The sequence below is a fragment of the Ranitomeya variabilis genome, chromosome 3 (assembly GCF_051348905.1).
Source record: "Ranitomeya variabilis isolate aRanVar5 chromosome 3, aRanVar5.hap1, whole genome shotgun sequence".
NCBI lineage: Eukaryota > Metazoa > Chordata > Amphibia > Anura > Dendrobatidae > Ranitomeya > Ranitomeya variabilis.
Window position 1 is genome coordinate 654,159,024 of NC_135234.1, and position 17,286 is coordinate 654,176,309.

At 41.9% G+C, this 17,286-nt stretch overlaps 1 protein-coding gene across 4 annotated transcripts in view; it reads left to right on the forward strand.

Annotated features, from left to right (window-relative positions):
* The window catches only part of LOC143818466 (solute carrier family 26 member 10-like), a 100,261-nt gene extending 83,325 nt beyond the window's left edge, over positions 1–16,936 (forward strand). For all 4 annotated transcript variants that reach the window (XM_077299759.1, XM_077299762.1, XM_077299761.1 and 1 more), the window contains exons 15-18: positions 4,117–4,196; positions 5,869–5,923; positions 6,860–6,966; positions 16,338–16,936. In XM_077299759.1, the coding sequence (XP_077155874.1) occupies positions 4,117–4,196; positions 5,869–5,923; positions 6,860–6,966; positions 16,338–16,379 (284 nt within the window). In that variant the 3' untranslated portion in view covers positions 16,380–16,936. The remainder of the gene's footprint in view (positions 1–4,116; positions 4,197–5,868; positions 5,924–6,859; positions 6,967–16,337) is intronic.
* Positions 16,937–17,286: the final 350 nt, after the last annotated feature.

Consider the following 17,286-nt stretch of genomic DNA (forward strand, 5'->3'; position numbering starts at 1 on the left):
ATTTAAAAATAAGTTCTAATGAGCCTGACGAGGAGAAAGACATCTAGCGGATCTAAGGAACTCTAAATTGTGATGGTCAGTTAGCACTATGATCTGTTGTGCAGCTCCTTGCAGATGATGCCTCCATTCTTTGAAAGCCGCAATAATAGCCAGCAATTCCTTGTCTCCCACGTCATAATTCTTCTCTGCTGAGGTTAGTCTACGGGAAAAGAAAGCACAAGGATGTAGCCGACCCTTCTCTCCAGTTCTTTGGGAGAGAATAGCCCCCAAAGCATTATCAGAAGCGTCCACCTCCACAATGAAAGAAAGTGTTGGATCTGGGTGTATCAACAGCGGTGCTGATGTGAAACAGATCTTAAGCCAATCAAAAGCTTCTTGAACCTGTGATGACCACTTAAAGGGCTTTTCCTTCTTTGTCAAGGAAGTAATGGGACGGACAATATCAGAAAAATTTCGAATGAAGCGTCTGTAGAAATTTGCAAAACCAATAAAACGTTGGACCTCCTTAACGTTCTTGGGTACCGGCCAGTCAAGGATAGCCTGAATCTTACCAGATTCCATGTTCAGCCCCTGGGGAGAGATGATATAACCTAAGAACTGTATCTCAGAACGATGGAACTCGCATTTCTCCGGCTTAATATACAGATGGTTCTCTTTCAAATGTCTTAAAACAGTTTTGACATGTTCTTCATGTTCCTATAGAGAGTCAGAAAAGATTAGTATATCGTCCAAATAGACCACTACAAACTGGTCCAACAAATCTCTGAAAATGTCATTAGCAAGGTGTTGAAACATTGCAGGGGCATTACAAAGCCCGAAGGGCATCACAAGAGATTCAAAGTGTCCATACCGGCATCTGAATGCTGTCTTCCACTCATCCCCTGGACGAATACGCACCAAATTATAAGCCCCATGAAGATCCAGTTTAGAGAACACCTTAGCATGGCGGACTCTTTCCAGTAATTCGGGAATCAGAGGCAAAGGGTAACGGTTTCGTATAGTTACCTTATTGAGTTCCTGATAGTCAACAACACAGGGTCTCAGGGTCTCATCCTTCTTCTTTACAAAAAAGATAGGTGCCCCTGCTGGTGAGGAAGAAGGACGTATGAAGCCTTTGGCCAGATTTTCATCAATATACTCCTTTAAGGCTTGAAGCTCAGGTGCCACCAAAGGGTATACGTTACCAAAAGGAATAGCTGCCCCAGGAAGCAACTCAATGGGACAGTCATAATGCCTGTGTGGAGGAAGCTGATCTGCATTCTTCTTGTCACAGATGTCAGAGAACTCTTTATATGCTGGAGGTAAAGAAAATACCTGTACATGTGGTTCCATAGCCGTGGACTCAGGGACAGCTTCAGTTAACGCTGAGTTGCTCCTTGTTGGAGAGATAATCTCCTTGGTCTCCCAGTTGATAATTGGGTTCTGAGAACGCAACCGAGGAATGCCTAAAATCACGGGAAAATGAGGAGAAGAAATTAGCAAGAAAGAAAGTTGCTCCTGATGATTAGGCTCCAACAAAATTTCAAGGGGTACGGTCTCCTGATCCACAGGCCCAGAGATTAAAGGTGACCCATCCACTGTTTCCATGGTAATTGGAGAGGCTCTTTGCTGAATTTCAATACCATGTTCCTTGGCAAATGCGATATCCATGAAATTGCCACCTGCACCAGAGTCAATCATAGCTGCACTGGAAATCCACTGTCCTGAACACAGGATCTTAATAGGGAGAGAACAGTGAGAGTTCTTTTCCTTAAGCTCCTTGGGGGGTGAAGTCATAGAAAGTGAATGGAATACAGCGTTTAAAGGCAGGCTACATTCATTCAGAGATGTCAGATACATCATCACAGTTGTCATACTCCCCTACTGCTGCTAGCACCTTGTTAGGCCGTCTAGGACATTTAGGACATTTGATCAAGAAGTGGTCAGACTGGCCGCAGTAGAAACATAGACTTTCACAAAGGCGATGCTCCCGGCACTCATTGATCTCGCGCCTCTGAACGGAATCAATTTGCATGGGCACCTCCTCCACCTCTCGAGATGTTTTACCTGCAGGCTCTTTGGAAGGAAGGGAAAAGTTAGAAATACGGTTATATGCAGCAAACTTCTCCTGCCTATGCTCAGTAAGGCGAATGTCAATGCGCACACAATGCTGTATAAATGTCTCTAGCTCTTGTGGTGACTCAGAGCGAGCTAGTTCATCTTTTACAATACTAGACAGACCCCTTTTAAAAATAGGCAATTGTGCATAACTGTCCCAATTGGTATCTACCGCTAATCTCCTGAATTCAGTAGCATACTCAATAACAGAACGTTTTGCCTGGCGTAAAGACAATAAAGCAGATTCAGTGGTTGCACGGCAATTAGGATCATCAAACATTAATGCCATAGCGGCCAAGAAATCATCCAAGTTATTTAACCGTGGGTCACGAGACTCAATCATCGGATTCGCCCAGGCGAGCGCTCGTACGGTCAGCAGCATTATTACACACAATACTTTGGATCTATCATTAGGAAAACGGTCAGCATGCACATCAAAATATAGCATACATTGATTCACAAAGCCACAAAATTTGTCGCGATCACCATTAAGTCTGAATGGGGGCAACTTAGGTGGGCTAGCTGGTGGCGGTTGCCAAGAGGGAAAAGTCGCTTGTGCAGCTATTTGCGTGCTTATGTCCTGAAAAGCCCGTCCATACTGGGACTCTATGCTAGCAAGTTTGTTTTCCTGGGCTGGCATGCTGGTGCTTAAGTCCTGCAAAGTCTGTCCAAACACTTGTTGATTGAGTTCAAAGCTTCCAAACTTCTTTTGCAGACCTTCCACATCTTTCTGCAGTGATCTAATAATGGAAAACACCTGCTCTAGTCTGCTTTCTGCAGTCATTGTTCCAGCAGTCTTCTTTTTTTTTTTAGGCCAGAGTATCCTGTAATATTTATAGGGGATAACTCAGGAGACTCTTTGCGTGGAACAAGACAACTACAGGACACAGTTTTATAAGTGGTAAAGTCTATTTTATGACACAGTGATTCAAACAGGTGCAGAGAGAAACTCAAGTCCACAACACTTGGTGCAAATATCAAATGCAGCTCAGCAGTCTATAGGAAACTTCAGAGGGAAATGCAATCACGCAGAAAGTCTATGAAGCACAATTATTCTTGAGGATACTTGACACGAATAAGTCCTTGCTTAGTCCACAACACAGATAGATATGCTTATAAGGCAGTTCAATTAATATCTTAGCTCAACCAGGGAGGTCTGGGTAATAGTCTCAGGTTCTTGCAGAGCAGAAACAGCTTACATGTCCAGTAAATACAGATGGAAGTAAACACGAGCAGCAGATGAAGGAGGATTACTGGAACTGGTGTATGCAGCAGGAACTCAGAGCAGAGTAGCAGGATCACCACACAGGTTCACAGGAGCAGGTATATAGCCAGGGAGTAACCAGAGGTCAGGAGCTGGATGCAAGGCAGAATGCTCTAGCACAGACTGAAGGCTGGGGTGGAGTTTTATAGCAGGAAGACACAGTGCACATGAGACCAAAGACGCCATCTTGGAAAAGGGCAGTAATGCACAAAAGGTAATAAAAAATGTTCAGAGTCCTGACAGACACTTTCTTCAAGCACTGGCACCGGAAAAAGTATCTATGGTTTCAAGAAAGCCCTGATTTTTATGTTGGACAATGCTCCACTGAATGCACTGAAGTTCTCTAATGCTTGGCTGTCAGTAAAGACCTTTAAAGAGGAAAGAATAAAGACATGGCCCCTTCCTCACCTGACCTAAACTCTATTGAGATCTCTTGGGCCCTTCTTAAACGGTTTTTAAGATTTATGCTGAAGGAAAACAGTACACCTCTCTGAACAGTGTGGGAGGCTGTGGTTGGTACTGCCCTAAAAGTTCATCGTCAACAGATAAACAAACTGACTCCATGGATGGACATCTTATGTCTGTTATTGAAAAGAATGGGGGCCATATTGGTCACTGATATATATTGTTAGTTGTTTGGTTATTATTCTCACTTTATCAAATGAAAATAAACAATTGAGATGGGAAAATTTACATTTTTTATTTAGTTTATAAAGGAAGATAAAATTGCAATAAAATTGTTTTTATTTTTACAGACCCTGAAATTAAGTCACTTATCATTGATTGCAGTGGGATTATATTTATTGACATTGCCGGAGCTCGTCTTTTCATACAGGTCAGTGGATGATTGACCAGTTTAACTTAAGCATAAATAATTTGTTAGGCTAAGTTCACATGACCGTATAAAAAAAGTAATCCAGAAAAAAGCAGACTATTTTTCATCTGTATTATTATCCATATGCCACCTGCATGGAATTTGATTTTAAATGTCTGCAGTGAATACAATTGAGAATAATAGAATTATAGAATGTAAGAGTTGGAAGGGACCTCCTGGGTCAACTGGTCCAACCCCCTGCTCAATGCAGGATCCACTAAATCATCCCAGACAGATTTGTCCAGCCTCTGTTTGAAGACTTCCATGGAAGGAGAACTCGCCACCTCTCGTGGCAGCCTGTTCCACTCAGTGATCACCCTGTCAAAAAGTTTTTTCTAATATCTAATCTGTGTCTCCTCCCTACAAGATCTAAAACTGCGTCCTTTGTTATAGGTTTCCTGTTATTTTTTTATTCCCTAAAGGTGTAAATATTACTGTAGTGTCGCCAACTTCTTCAGTATCCAGCGTCTCTCCGGTCCTATGTGAGTCTCTGACAGCAGCATTAACAGCGCGCTGGAATCACAGGGCTTCGATGGGTTGCTATGACATCAGGGGATCTGTTGAAGACCCTTGTGCCTGCCTTCATGGAGCTCTGCTGAAACCTATATTGTGGCAGGACTTTAAAGGAGACCATAATTTGAACTGTTACCAGCAAATCAGCTGAATGCAGCTCCAGTCCCATAAATGGACTAAGAAATGCAGCAAAAAGTTTAAAACATCGAAAAATTGAAAATACTAATACAAAGAAATTCAAAATACAAAAAAATCTGAATTACATCCAATGTTCCCCCATTAAAAAGAAAGTTATTAAAAAATACACATATGTAGTATCAGGGCCTTCATAAAAGTCTATTCTATCAAAATGTAAAATTAATTAACCCAATGAGTAAACAGCACCAGTTCTCTACAACTGCCCCCTGGTCTTTGTTGATAGTCTGCATTCATTATGTCACAACTACAGTGCAGGTGACTTTTGCAGCCAGTGGGCTCTTTGGTGATGTGGTAATAAGTGAGCACATAACCACTGAGCACAGTCATTGACTGAAGAATCAGGGCCAGTAACTGCCTGCATTTTACCAGTTGCAGCTATGCAGAACCTGTGATAGAGAAGGGATCAGTGAGTAAAGTAAGTGTACCACTCCCCATAACCAGATGATCCCAACATTACACTAAAAATGAAGCAAAAAGATGGTGACGAAATAAAACGTCACTCTGTAATGTTCCCTTCCTCCTCTAGCAATACTCCGATTGTAGCATGGATATTGGCACACAATGAGACGCTTGGTTATGTCCATTTTCAAATTGATTCCAAAAATCATATTTAGGGCTCTTTCAGACAATCAGGATTATCGGTCCGATATTTGATCGAGATGTACGAACTGGAAGCGCGTCTCCCGTCCTGAGTAGGACAGCTTAGTATATTTCTATGAGGTCGTCACTCTCAGAGATGTGTGTTCAGTACGTGCATTGCAATCCGAGATCAGACTGACAATCATGGACCTCTGAAAGTACCCTAAGGTTTACACAATTACTGAGATCATTTTATGGTACTGTAAAATTTGTGAATTTTTTTATGAATTTGTGAATTTTAAAAATATCTTGCATCAAACCATGTGTTCTTCATATTATTTAGATGTGTGTTGAGTGTCAGAAGGCTGGCATGCATCTACTCCTTGCGGGATGCAATGGTGAGTATCTACTCTTTACTTTTTCTGATTCTTCAAGTACTGTTACATTAGTAAAAGTAAAATCAAGTGAATTACACAGAGAATTATTAGTTGTCTGTGTTAATTGCATCGCAAGCCTAACTCGACCTGAATTTACTACATGTATAGAGAGAGAGACAGAGGGATAGAGAGAGACACAGAGAAAAGGCATGCTGAGACACCAGTTCTCTTGAAGATTACTATATATATAGTGAGGCAGTGACAGGTATTATATGTGAGGGGTGATATGTATCACCCAGGATGCGTACAGAAGCGTATTGAGGCCGCTGGAGTGCATTGCAGTCACAGGCACAGCTGTGATTGCAGTGCAAAATAAAAGTAAGTTTGGTCTTGGACAAGCTATTTGTCCAAGGCAGATTTAAGAGAACCTGGCATGGGCTTTTATTTTTGGAGCAGACTACAGTAAGGTAGTGGGGCAGTCTGCTCCCTCCCGGCTAGGTCTAACAAGTGGCCTATAGCCAGAGATTCCTTTTAAGAACCCTGCAGCAAAGGGTGTCAGTTTTGGTTTGCAAACTTGCAGAGCGGGTGGCTCTGCAAAAACTCAGCCTGTGTGAAGTAACACGGAGCAATGCAGAGCCAAAAGGCCTGGCATCCCTGAGCAAGACACGGTGGTGAAGTCGTCCACGGCAGCTGTCTCGGATTAGGATTGTTTTGACGCCCGACTGGGATCCAGAGGATACTGTGTGCTGTTTCTTTTGTGAGTTTTATGGACATTAAAGACTTTTTCTTTGAACTTACAATATATATATATATTTTTTTTTTTCCAAGAGTACTTGTGTTTCAGCATGCCTTTTGATTCATAGTCTAAAACAGCTATAAAACCCTCTGTGGCCATAAAGTGAATTTTGGAGATTTTGAATGTTAATACCTAAGTGAATTGTTCTTTTTGCCTTCCAGCTAAAGTGCTTAGAACATTGGTCTCTATTGGTATCATGGATCATCTTACTGAACAGCAAGTCTTTGTAACTGTGCATGATGCTGCATGTTTTGCTGAACAGAATATGGTAAGGAATACATTTTTAGATCAATGAATTTTGGCAGTCACCGTAACATATCCATATACAGTTATATGAAAAAGTTTGGGCACCCCTATTAATCTTAAGCTTAATGTTTTATAAAAATTGTTCTTTTTGCAACAGCTATTTCAGTTTCATATATCTAATAACTGTTGGACACAGTAATGTTTCTGCCTTGAAATGAGGTTTATTGTACTAACAGAAAATGTGCAATCTGCATTCAAACAAAATTTGACAGGTGCATAAGTATGGGCACCCTTATCATATTCTTGTTTTAAATACTCCTACCTACTTTTTACTGACTTACTAAAGCACTTTTTTTAGTTTTGTAACCTCATTGAGCTTTGAACTTCATAGCCAGGTGTATGCAATCATGAGAAAAGCTACTTAAAGTGGCCACTTGCAAGTTGTTCTCCTGTTTGAATCTCCTCTGAAGAGTGGCATCATGGGCTCCTCAAAACAACTGTCAAATGATCTGAAAACAAAGATTATTCAACATAATTGTTCAGGGGAAGGATACAAAAAGCTGTCTCAGAGATTTAACCTGTCAATTTCCACTGTGAGGAACATAGTAAGGAAATGGAAGAACACAGGTACAGTTCTTGTTAAGGCCAGAAGTGGCAGGCCAAGAAAAACATCAGAAAGGCAGAGAAGAAGAATGGTGAGATCAGTCAAGGACAATCCTCAGACCACCTCCAGAGAGCTGCAGCATCATCTTGCTGCAGATGGTGTCACTGTGCATTGGTCAACTATACAACGCACTTTGCACAAGGAGAAGCTGTATGGGAGAGTGATGTGAAAGAAGCCGTTTCTGCAAGCACGCCACAAACAGAGTCGGCTGAGGTATGCAAAAGCACATTTGGAGAAGCCAATTTCTTTTTGGAAGAAGGTCCAATGGACTGATGAAACCAAGATTGAGTTGTTTGGTCATACAAAAAGGCGTTATGCATGGCGGCAAAAAAACACAGCATTCCAAGAAAAACACTTGCTACCCACAGTAAAATTTGGTGGAGGTTTCATCATGCTTTGGGGCTGTGTGGCCAATGCCGGCACCGGGAATCTTGTTAAAGTTGAGGGACGCATGGATCCCTCTCAGTATCAGCAGATTCTTGACAATAATGTTCATGAATCAGTGACAAAGTTGAAGTTACGCAGGGGATGGATCTTTCAGCAAGACAATGATCCAAAACACTGCTCCAAATCTACTCAGGCATTCATGCAGAGGAACAATTACACTGTTCTGGAATGGCCATCCCAGTCCCCAGACCTGAATATCATTGAACATCTGTGGGATCATTTGAAGAGGGCTGTCCATGCTCGGCGACCATCAAACTTAACTGAACTGGAATTGTTTTGGAATGGTCAAAAATTCCTTCATCCAGGATCCAGGAACTCATTAAAAGCTACAGGAAGCGACTAGAGGCTGTTATTTTTGCAAAAGGAGGATCTACTAAATATTAATGTCACTTTTCTGGTGAGATGCCCATACTTATGCACCTGTCAAATTTTGTTTGAATGCAGATTGCACATTTTCTGTAAGTACAATAAACCTCATTTCAAGGCAGAAACATTACTGTGTCCAACAGTTATTAGATATATGAAACTGAAATAGCTGTTGCAAAAAAAAACAATTTTTATAAAACATTAAGCTTAAGATTAATAGGGGTGCCCAAACTTTTTCATATAACTGTACATAAAACATGACAGTGCGCAAAAAGCTGGTGCAAGCAATAACATTATTTCCAAAAGTAACACAATGCACCTGTTAGGAAAGTATAAAAACAATCACATTTATTAACCAGTTCAAGACCAGGCCATTTACCCACGCACCTTACCAGGCAAATTTTCAGGTTTTTTCATACATGCGGTTTAAAGAGGTGTCATTTTTTTTTCCATGTTAGGATATTCAAATAGTTTTTGCATCTTTTTATCTTGATACATTGGGCTTCATTTTTTTTGTCATAATCTCTTTTTTATTTTTTCTTTGCTGATATTGGGTGATATCGTTGAGAAAATAAGGGAAATATAGTGCCTTGCAAAATTATTCGGCCCCCTGAAACTTTTCAACCTTTTTCCACATATCATGTTTCAAGTATAAAGATACCAACAACAAGTGGAACACAATTGTGAAGTTGAACGAAATTTATTGGTTATTTTACATTTTTGTGGAAATTCAAAAACTGAAAAGTGGGACGTGCAATATTATTTGGCCCCTTTACTTTCAGTGCAGCAAACTCACACCAGAAGTTCATTGTGGATCTCTGAATAATCCAATGTTGTTCTAAATGCCTAATGATGATAAATATAATCCACCTGTGTGTATTCAAGTCTCCGTATAAATGCACCTGCTCTGTGATAGTCTCAGGGTTCTGTTTGAAGCACACAGAGCATCATGAAGACCAAGGAACACAGCAGGCAGGTCCGTGATACTATTGTGGAAAAGTTTAAAGCTGGATTTGGATACAAAATGATTTCCAAAACTTTAAACATCCCAAGGAGCACTGTGCAAGCGATCATATTGAAATGGAAGGAGTATCATAGCACTGAAAATCTACCAAGACCTATATTGCCTTGCGCTGGCGTGTACTCCAAAGGACAGAGAATGAACTTCAATCCAATATTGCGGCCAGCATGCAGCCAGCGGGTAAGGAAAGGGTGAATCAAACACCTGAAAACCCCGCCCATATGACCCAAAACCGGTCCCGCCAAATTCAGGTGACAGGCTCCCTTTAAAGGGGCCGAATAATATTGTACGCCCCACTTTTCAGTTTTTGAATTTCCACAAAAAATTAAAATAACCAATAAATTTCGTTCAACTTCACAATTGTGTTCCACTTGTTGTTGATTCTTCACCAAAAATTTACATTTGGTATCTTTATGTTTGAAGCATGATATGTGGGAAAAGGTTGAAAAGTTCCAGGGGGCCGAATACTTTCACAAGGCACTGTACATGTTTGTTTTTCACATTTTTTTTTATAAAGAACTATTAAATAAACTAAAAAATGTGTTCCCCATTCTCTAGCAATTTGGATTGGCAGTGGCTTATTTTTTAATTTATTTTTTACTAGATTTTTGTATTTTTTTTTCTCATTTATTGCACATATTGTGATAGAAGACCTTTAGGGTTTTTTCAATATATAAATCCTTTTTTTTATTTAATCTGATTTTGCCTATAACTGGGGCTGTTGTGCATAGTTCCAATTACAAAGGAATTTCAGACTCCAGACTGCGTGGCAGAACTGACTTGGTTTCCTAGAACCCAACTGCGCCTGCTCCCTCCTTCTCTACACCCACCCCAATGCACAATCGAGTATCGAGCAGTGCCCGGCATGCTCGCCCATCTCTACCTAGAGCATAATAAACACAGGGTAAAACGTTACAAAGTCTGAACACTTAACTCACCGCTAACCTGCTGTGCCAGAGACTATAGTCTGGTTCAACGCTTCTTCTAACCTCTTCTTTCCCTATAATTTGTGATGTCCTCTTCGTGAATCTTCACTCTGCACCAAGGCTTCTGGGGTCAAGTAGAGTCCTAAAGTCACGATGCATGTCACGATGTGTCTCACTTGAGGCCTAGTCAGCACCTTGGACAGCGCATGTCATGTTGGTATGTGCATTGTGACGTCAGATGCCTACTTGGCCTCAAAAATGCTGACACAGAATGAAGATGTCTGAAGATGCATCAGAAGAAAAAAGAGACTATAGTTCAGCAAAATGTTAGCCAATCAGCTTCCATTAAATTCGAATGAAACTGATAAAAAAAAAAACAGATTTAGGAGAAGAATTTCACTCATGTCTAATTATCACAATTAAACTCGAGGCAAAAGGAATACATTTTGTTATGACTTATGAAATGGCAAAGGTGCAGGGATTCAAAGAACACCTAAAAGAGAGCCCCTGAGTTATTATTGCCTTAGGCCCTTTCTAGGCATAGCAGAACATACAGTATGGTATCAATTCGGCCTTCAATTATCCTATAAAATATTTATATAGGACCTTTCAGGTCTCCTAAAATACTGTATACATTATCATACTCCCCATAATATAATGGAACGACAATACAACACTGGTGAATAGTGCTGGCCCTCTACTCTGTCTCAAGATTTCACAATACAAACTGCATATATTATTAAGTAGATGCATCTGAAAACGTTATTTCGAAATACTATGTCAGAATGTCAGCATAGTCTAAATATTAAAATTAGAATTTTATTGCTATGCTATGCGCAACTTCTGTTTTCCCCTCTCCTCCTTCCGGGGCTCTATGATGCGACGCCGTGGCCGTGCCCACCATCTTGGTTGTCTTGCCACTTCGCCTGACATCTTCTATATGAGCCTTTTTGTCCTTCCTCATTCTCAGAAACGAATAAATTGCTTAAGTTAATTCCTACCGTCACATCCTATAGCCTTTATTTATCTGATACGTTTAATAACTCAATTTTAGGCTATTCTCTCTAGGCCTGAACCAGTTTGTTCATGTTTTTATGCTCACTTGTCTTTTTTCAGCTATAGTTGCATTGATTTCCTGTATCTTCTAGTGCATCTCAGTCTCTTCTGAATCAATATATACTTGAGATCTATCTGTGAGCATATATGTTTTGATATTTGTCTATGTTACGTGAAAACTTACCGTATTTTTCAGACTATAAGACGCACCGGACTATAAGGCGCACCCAGGTTTTAGAGGTGGAAAATAGGGAAAAAAATATTTGAAGCAAAAAAATGTGGTAAAATATTTAACCCCTTCACCCCCGGAGCTTTTTCCGTTTTTCCGTTTTCGTTTTTCGCTCCCCTCCTTCCCAGAGCCATAACTTTTTTATTTTTCCGTCAATTTGGCCATGTGAGGGCTTATTTTTTGCGGGACGAGTTGTACTTTTGAACGACATCATTGGTTTTAGCATGTCGTGTACTAGAAAACGGGAAAAAAATTCCAAGTGCAGTGAAATTGCAAAAAAAGTGCAATCCCACACTTGTTTTTTGCTTGCCTATTTTGCTAGGTTCACTAAATGCTAAAACTGACCTGCCATTATGATTCTCCAGGTCACTACGAGTTCATAGACACCTAACATGACTAGGTTATTTTTCACCTAAGTGGTGAAAAAAAATTCCAAACTTTGCAAAAAACAAAACAAAACAAAATTGCGCCATTTTCCGATACTCGTAGCGTCTCCATTTTTCGTGATCTGGGGTCAGGTGAGGGCTTATTTTTTGCGTGCCGAGCTGGCATTTTTAATGATAGCATTTTGGTGTAGATACGTTCTTTTGATCGCCCGTTATTGCATTTTAATGCAATGTCGTGGCGACCAAAAAAACGTAAATCTGGCGTTTCGAATTTTTTTCTCATTACGCCATTTAGCGATCAGGTTAATGCTTTTTTTTAATTGATAGATCGGGCGATTCTGAACGCGGCGATACCAAATATGTGTAGGTTTTTGGTTTTTTTTATTGATTTATTTTGATTGGGGCGAAAGGGGGGTGATTTAAACTTTTATGTTTTTTTTATTTTTTTCACATTTTTAAAAACTTTTTTTTTTTACTTTTGCCATGCTTCTATAGCCTCCATGGGAGGCTAGAAGCAGGCACAGCCCGATCGGCTCTGCTACATAACAGCGATCATCAGATCGCTGTTATGTAGCTAAAATGCAGGTGTGCTGTGAGCGCCGACCACAGGGGGGCGCTCACAGCCACCGGCAATCAGTAACCATAGAGGTCTCAAGGACCTCTATGGTTACAATGGAGGAGCATCGCCGACCCCCGATCATGTGACAGGGGTCGGCGATGCGCTCATATCCGGCCGCACGGCCGGATGCGGTAGTTAAATGCCGCTGTCTGCGTTTGACAGCGGCATTTAACTAGTTAATAGCGGCGGGTGATCGCGATTTCACCCGCCGCTATTGCGCGCACATGTCAGCTGTAAAAAACAGCTGACATGTCGCGACTTTGATGTGCGCTCACCGCCGGAGCGCACATCAAAGCGGGGGTCCCGACATGTGACGTACTATACCGTCACATGTCGGGAAGGGGTTAATAACATACTATAATATGTGGTGTTATTATATATAATAGTATGTTATTATGTTGGAAGCTGCGGGACCAGTGTGGTGTCTGTGAAGTACTATATGAAGATGCTGGAGGGTGAGTATAAGAATGGCACAGGGCTCATATTGAAAGCACCACTCCAGCACTGCAAAATAACACTGGAGTGCTGCTTTAAAATCCTATGGGAGAACTATAACTCCCAGCATGTCCTGCAGATCCTATGACATGCTGGGAGTTATAGTTCACTAAAGGAGTGGCAGAGTGCTTTATTGTGTTTTGGAAAGACTAACCTCTTAATTGTGGCAGCCAGCCAGCCTGTGGTGAGGTAAAAGCATCCCATGACTGCACACACAGAGCCCTCCCTCTTGTTGCCTTTCCACAGCACAGGTTATAAGAGGAAGCCTGCAGATTCTAGTGTTGGAGTCTGAAGGACCTGTGATGATGTCAAGAAGAGGGAGGGCTCTGTGCTGCCATGTGATGCTCCAGCCCGCCCACTTCTGACATCATCACAGGTCCTCCTGCACAGCACTCAGCTCCAGCCCAGGAAGGCACCAGCGATCTCCTCTCCCCCGGACCCTGCTGCTGCTGCCTCCTCCTCCCCCGGACACATGGATCTCCCCAGCTGCTGCAGGAATCAGCGCTGAGGAATCCATGTGTGTGGCTGCTTAAGTGCAGTATTCATTTGCTGCTCCCGGCTCACAGCTCAGCTGATAGGTGGGCGGGGAAGCAGCTAATGAATATTCACTGCACTTAATCATCGGGACCACATGGTTTCCCCAGCAGCTGGTTCCCGGCAGTGGGGACATTTTTCTGCCTCCTGAAGTGGGATATCATTTCGATCCCACTCACTGCTGCCCCCCTCCCCACATGCTAAATCCCTACCATAAGACGCACCCACACTTTCCTCCCAAATTTGGAGGAAAAAAGTGCGTCTTATGGTCAGAAAAATACAGTAAATAAAGAATTTAAAAAAAAAATATTAGAATTTTATGATTCTACTTAAAGGGCCACTGTCACCCCTGCCGTCACTCCAATCTTCATGGGCTTTCGGTGCCGCCCCCTCAGCGCTGTTTACGTTTCAAAACCGGCGCCTGCGCTGTGTACTGGTGTCCGTCTGACATCCCAGCCAGGCTTGCAGACTGCGCCTGTGCGGGCAGTGCGGCCACCCACCTTTGGAATCCCAGCCCCGCACTGTGTTATGCATTATGCAGAGTGCGGGGCTGAGATTCACAAGCAGGGCGGCCGCACAGGTGCAGTCTGCAAGCCTGGCTGTGACGTCAGATGGCCAGAGCTCACTGCGCCTGCGCAGCACAATAGTACACAGCGCAGGCGCCGGTTTTGAAACGTAAACAGCGCTCAGGGGGTGGCGCCGAAAGCCCATGAAGATTGGATTGACGGCAGAGTAGCGTTTCAAGCTGGGGAGTGAGGACCCGCCTCCCTGGCTAAAGACCTGTATTGTGGCTAAGTATCAAAACGCTTTATTTTGGGTATACTTGAACCTAAAACTAAAAGAGCCACCTTGTTAGAATGCAGCATTACTGCTGCACAAGGTGGCTCTTTTAGTTTATAACGGCTGGAGGGGGGTGACAGTGGCCCTTTAAGAAGTAAAAGATCTCATAAGTCCGAGTGTATTCAGAATCTAGCCATCCTGATTTGCAGCTGCAGTTTGTACTTAGCATTGTGAGTTCTCAGCAGCAGGAGGGACACTGAGGAGCTGTCAAACAGGTTAGGTGGGCAGAAAATGAGTTTAAACTTCCAAAAATAAACGGCAAAAATTAAACGGCCATTCTGTTACAGGTTTTCAAAGTAAGAACATCATCCACATCAGATCTAAGAACCATTTTTATTGTATGTACTGTATGTAAGAATGGAGTTTGTATTGTGAAATCTAGTAACAGATCTGCTTTCACCAAGGATGATTGTTTTTACACATGGTTTTATAAAGCAACTTACACCTTAGTTTCATTGCATGCATTCTTATTAACCAGAAACACATGGGCTTCTTGCACATTGAACAAGTCTGTAGGAACATGCTCACACCACCAAGAAACTTGAAGACACAAAAGAGCACAGTGAGGTCAAAAATACTCTGTTGTAAAAATAAAAAAAATCACAGTAATAAGCAAGTGCTAATCAAAAAGATGGGAAAAAAACAGGGTATTTAGTTGATACGTTTTAAAAAAAAAAAAATGTATACTAAGCTGCTCCACCAATCGTCAAGGTATACCCATAATAGAGCAGTCCTAACCAATGTATATAATCCGTATCTGATGTATTTAAAAACCTGATCATCTGTATAGTACCGTATTTTCCGGCGTATAAGATGACTTTTTAACCCCTAAAAATTGTCCCAAAAGTCGGGGGTCGTCTTATACGCCGGGTACGGGTGCACAGAGCGATCCTGGATGGTTCCCAGGGTCTGAAGGAGAGGAGACTCTCCTCCAGGCCCTGGGATCCATATTCATGTAAAAAAATAAAGAATAAAAAAATAAATATGGATATACTCACCCCTCCGACGGACCCTGGCTCTCACCGGTGCAAGCGTCTGCCTCCGTTCCTAAGAATGCAGTGAGTGAAGGACCTTCGATGACGTTGCGGTCACGTGAGCGGTCGCGTGACCGCAACGTCATCGCAGGTCCTTCACTCACTGCATTCTTAGGAACGGAGGCAGACGCTTGCACCGCTGAGGTCCAGGGTCCGTCGGAGGGGTGAGTATATCCATATTTTTTATTTTTATTCTTTAATTTTTACATGAATATGGATCCCAGGGCCTGAAGGAGAGTCTCCTCTCCTCCAGACCCTGGGAACCACACGCCGTATAAGATGACTTAGCGTATAAGATGACCCCCGTCTTATACAGCGGGTATATCCCAAATTCCATATTTTATATGGAAAAGTTGGGGGTCGTCTTATACGCCCAGTCATCTTATACACCAGAAAATACGGTACCTGTATAAGCAGGGTTCAGAGAGGGAATATCCATGTGGACCTGCTAGATGGAACAGCTTTAATGCAAATGACCCACAAAGGAGTGGTGGACTCCCTAATCTTGTAGAAACAAGAGAACAATTATAGAACCAGAAACACATGGGCTTCTTGCACATTGAACAAGTCTGTAGGAACATGCTCACACCACCAAGAAACTTGAAGACACAAGAGAGCACAGTGAGGTCAAAAATACTCTGTTTTTTTACAACAGAGTATTTTTGACCTCACTGTGCTCTTTTGTGTCTTCATGCATTCTTATTAAGTATGATTTTGTTATACAGTTGGCCAAAGAACTGTTCCTGTATTTAGTCTGATTTTTTTTTTATTCCCAGCAGGACAGTATGACACCGAAGAGCCCAATGGTATGGGTGTAAAAACCTTCTGTTACTGAGAATATTGAAATGAGCAATGAAAGACTAATTTCAAAGTACTACTTGCTGAAAAGTAGGAGCATTTCTAGCAGTTTGGATTCTGATGAGGATCCTGGGACTGAGTGTTTTACTCAGCTGAAACAAGAGACGCAGAAACAGATCATTGTTAGGTTATGAAATAAACATTGCCTATTAAAGACATGAACTTATCAATTACTGTATCACTGTAAAATGCCATCAGGATGTGAGAACTTATCCCTGGCAGGGAAACATCCCAATTTTTAGCACAGATTTCTCGTGGATAGGGTTGAGCGAAACGGGTCGTGCATTTTCATAAGTCGCCGACTTTTGGCAAAGTCGGCGTCTCATGAAACCCGACCCGATCCCTGTGCGGGGTCGGCCATGCGGTACGCGATCTTGGCGCCAAAGTCGCGTTTCGTATGACGCGTTTAGCGCCATTTTTTCAGCCAATGAATGAGCGTGGGCAGAGTGATGACATACAGTTAGGTCCATATATATTTGGACAGAGACAACATTTTTCTCATTTTGGTTATAGACATTACCACAATGAATTTTAAACAAAACAATTCAGATGCAGTTGAAGTTCAGACTTTCAGCTTTCATTTGAGGGTATCCACATTAAAATTGGATGAAGGGTTTAGGAGTTTCAGCTCCTTAACATGTGCCACCCTGTTTTTTAAAGGGACCAAAAGTAATTGGACAGATTCAATAATTTTAAATAAAATGTTGATTTCTAGTACTTGGTTGAAAACCCTTTGTTGGCAATGACTGCCTGAAGTCTTGAACTCATGGACATCACCAGACGCTGTGTTTCCTCCTTTTTGATGCTCTGCCAGGCCTTCACTGCGGTGGTTTTCAGTTGCTGTTTGTTTGTGGGCCTTTCTGTCTG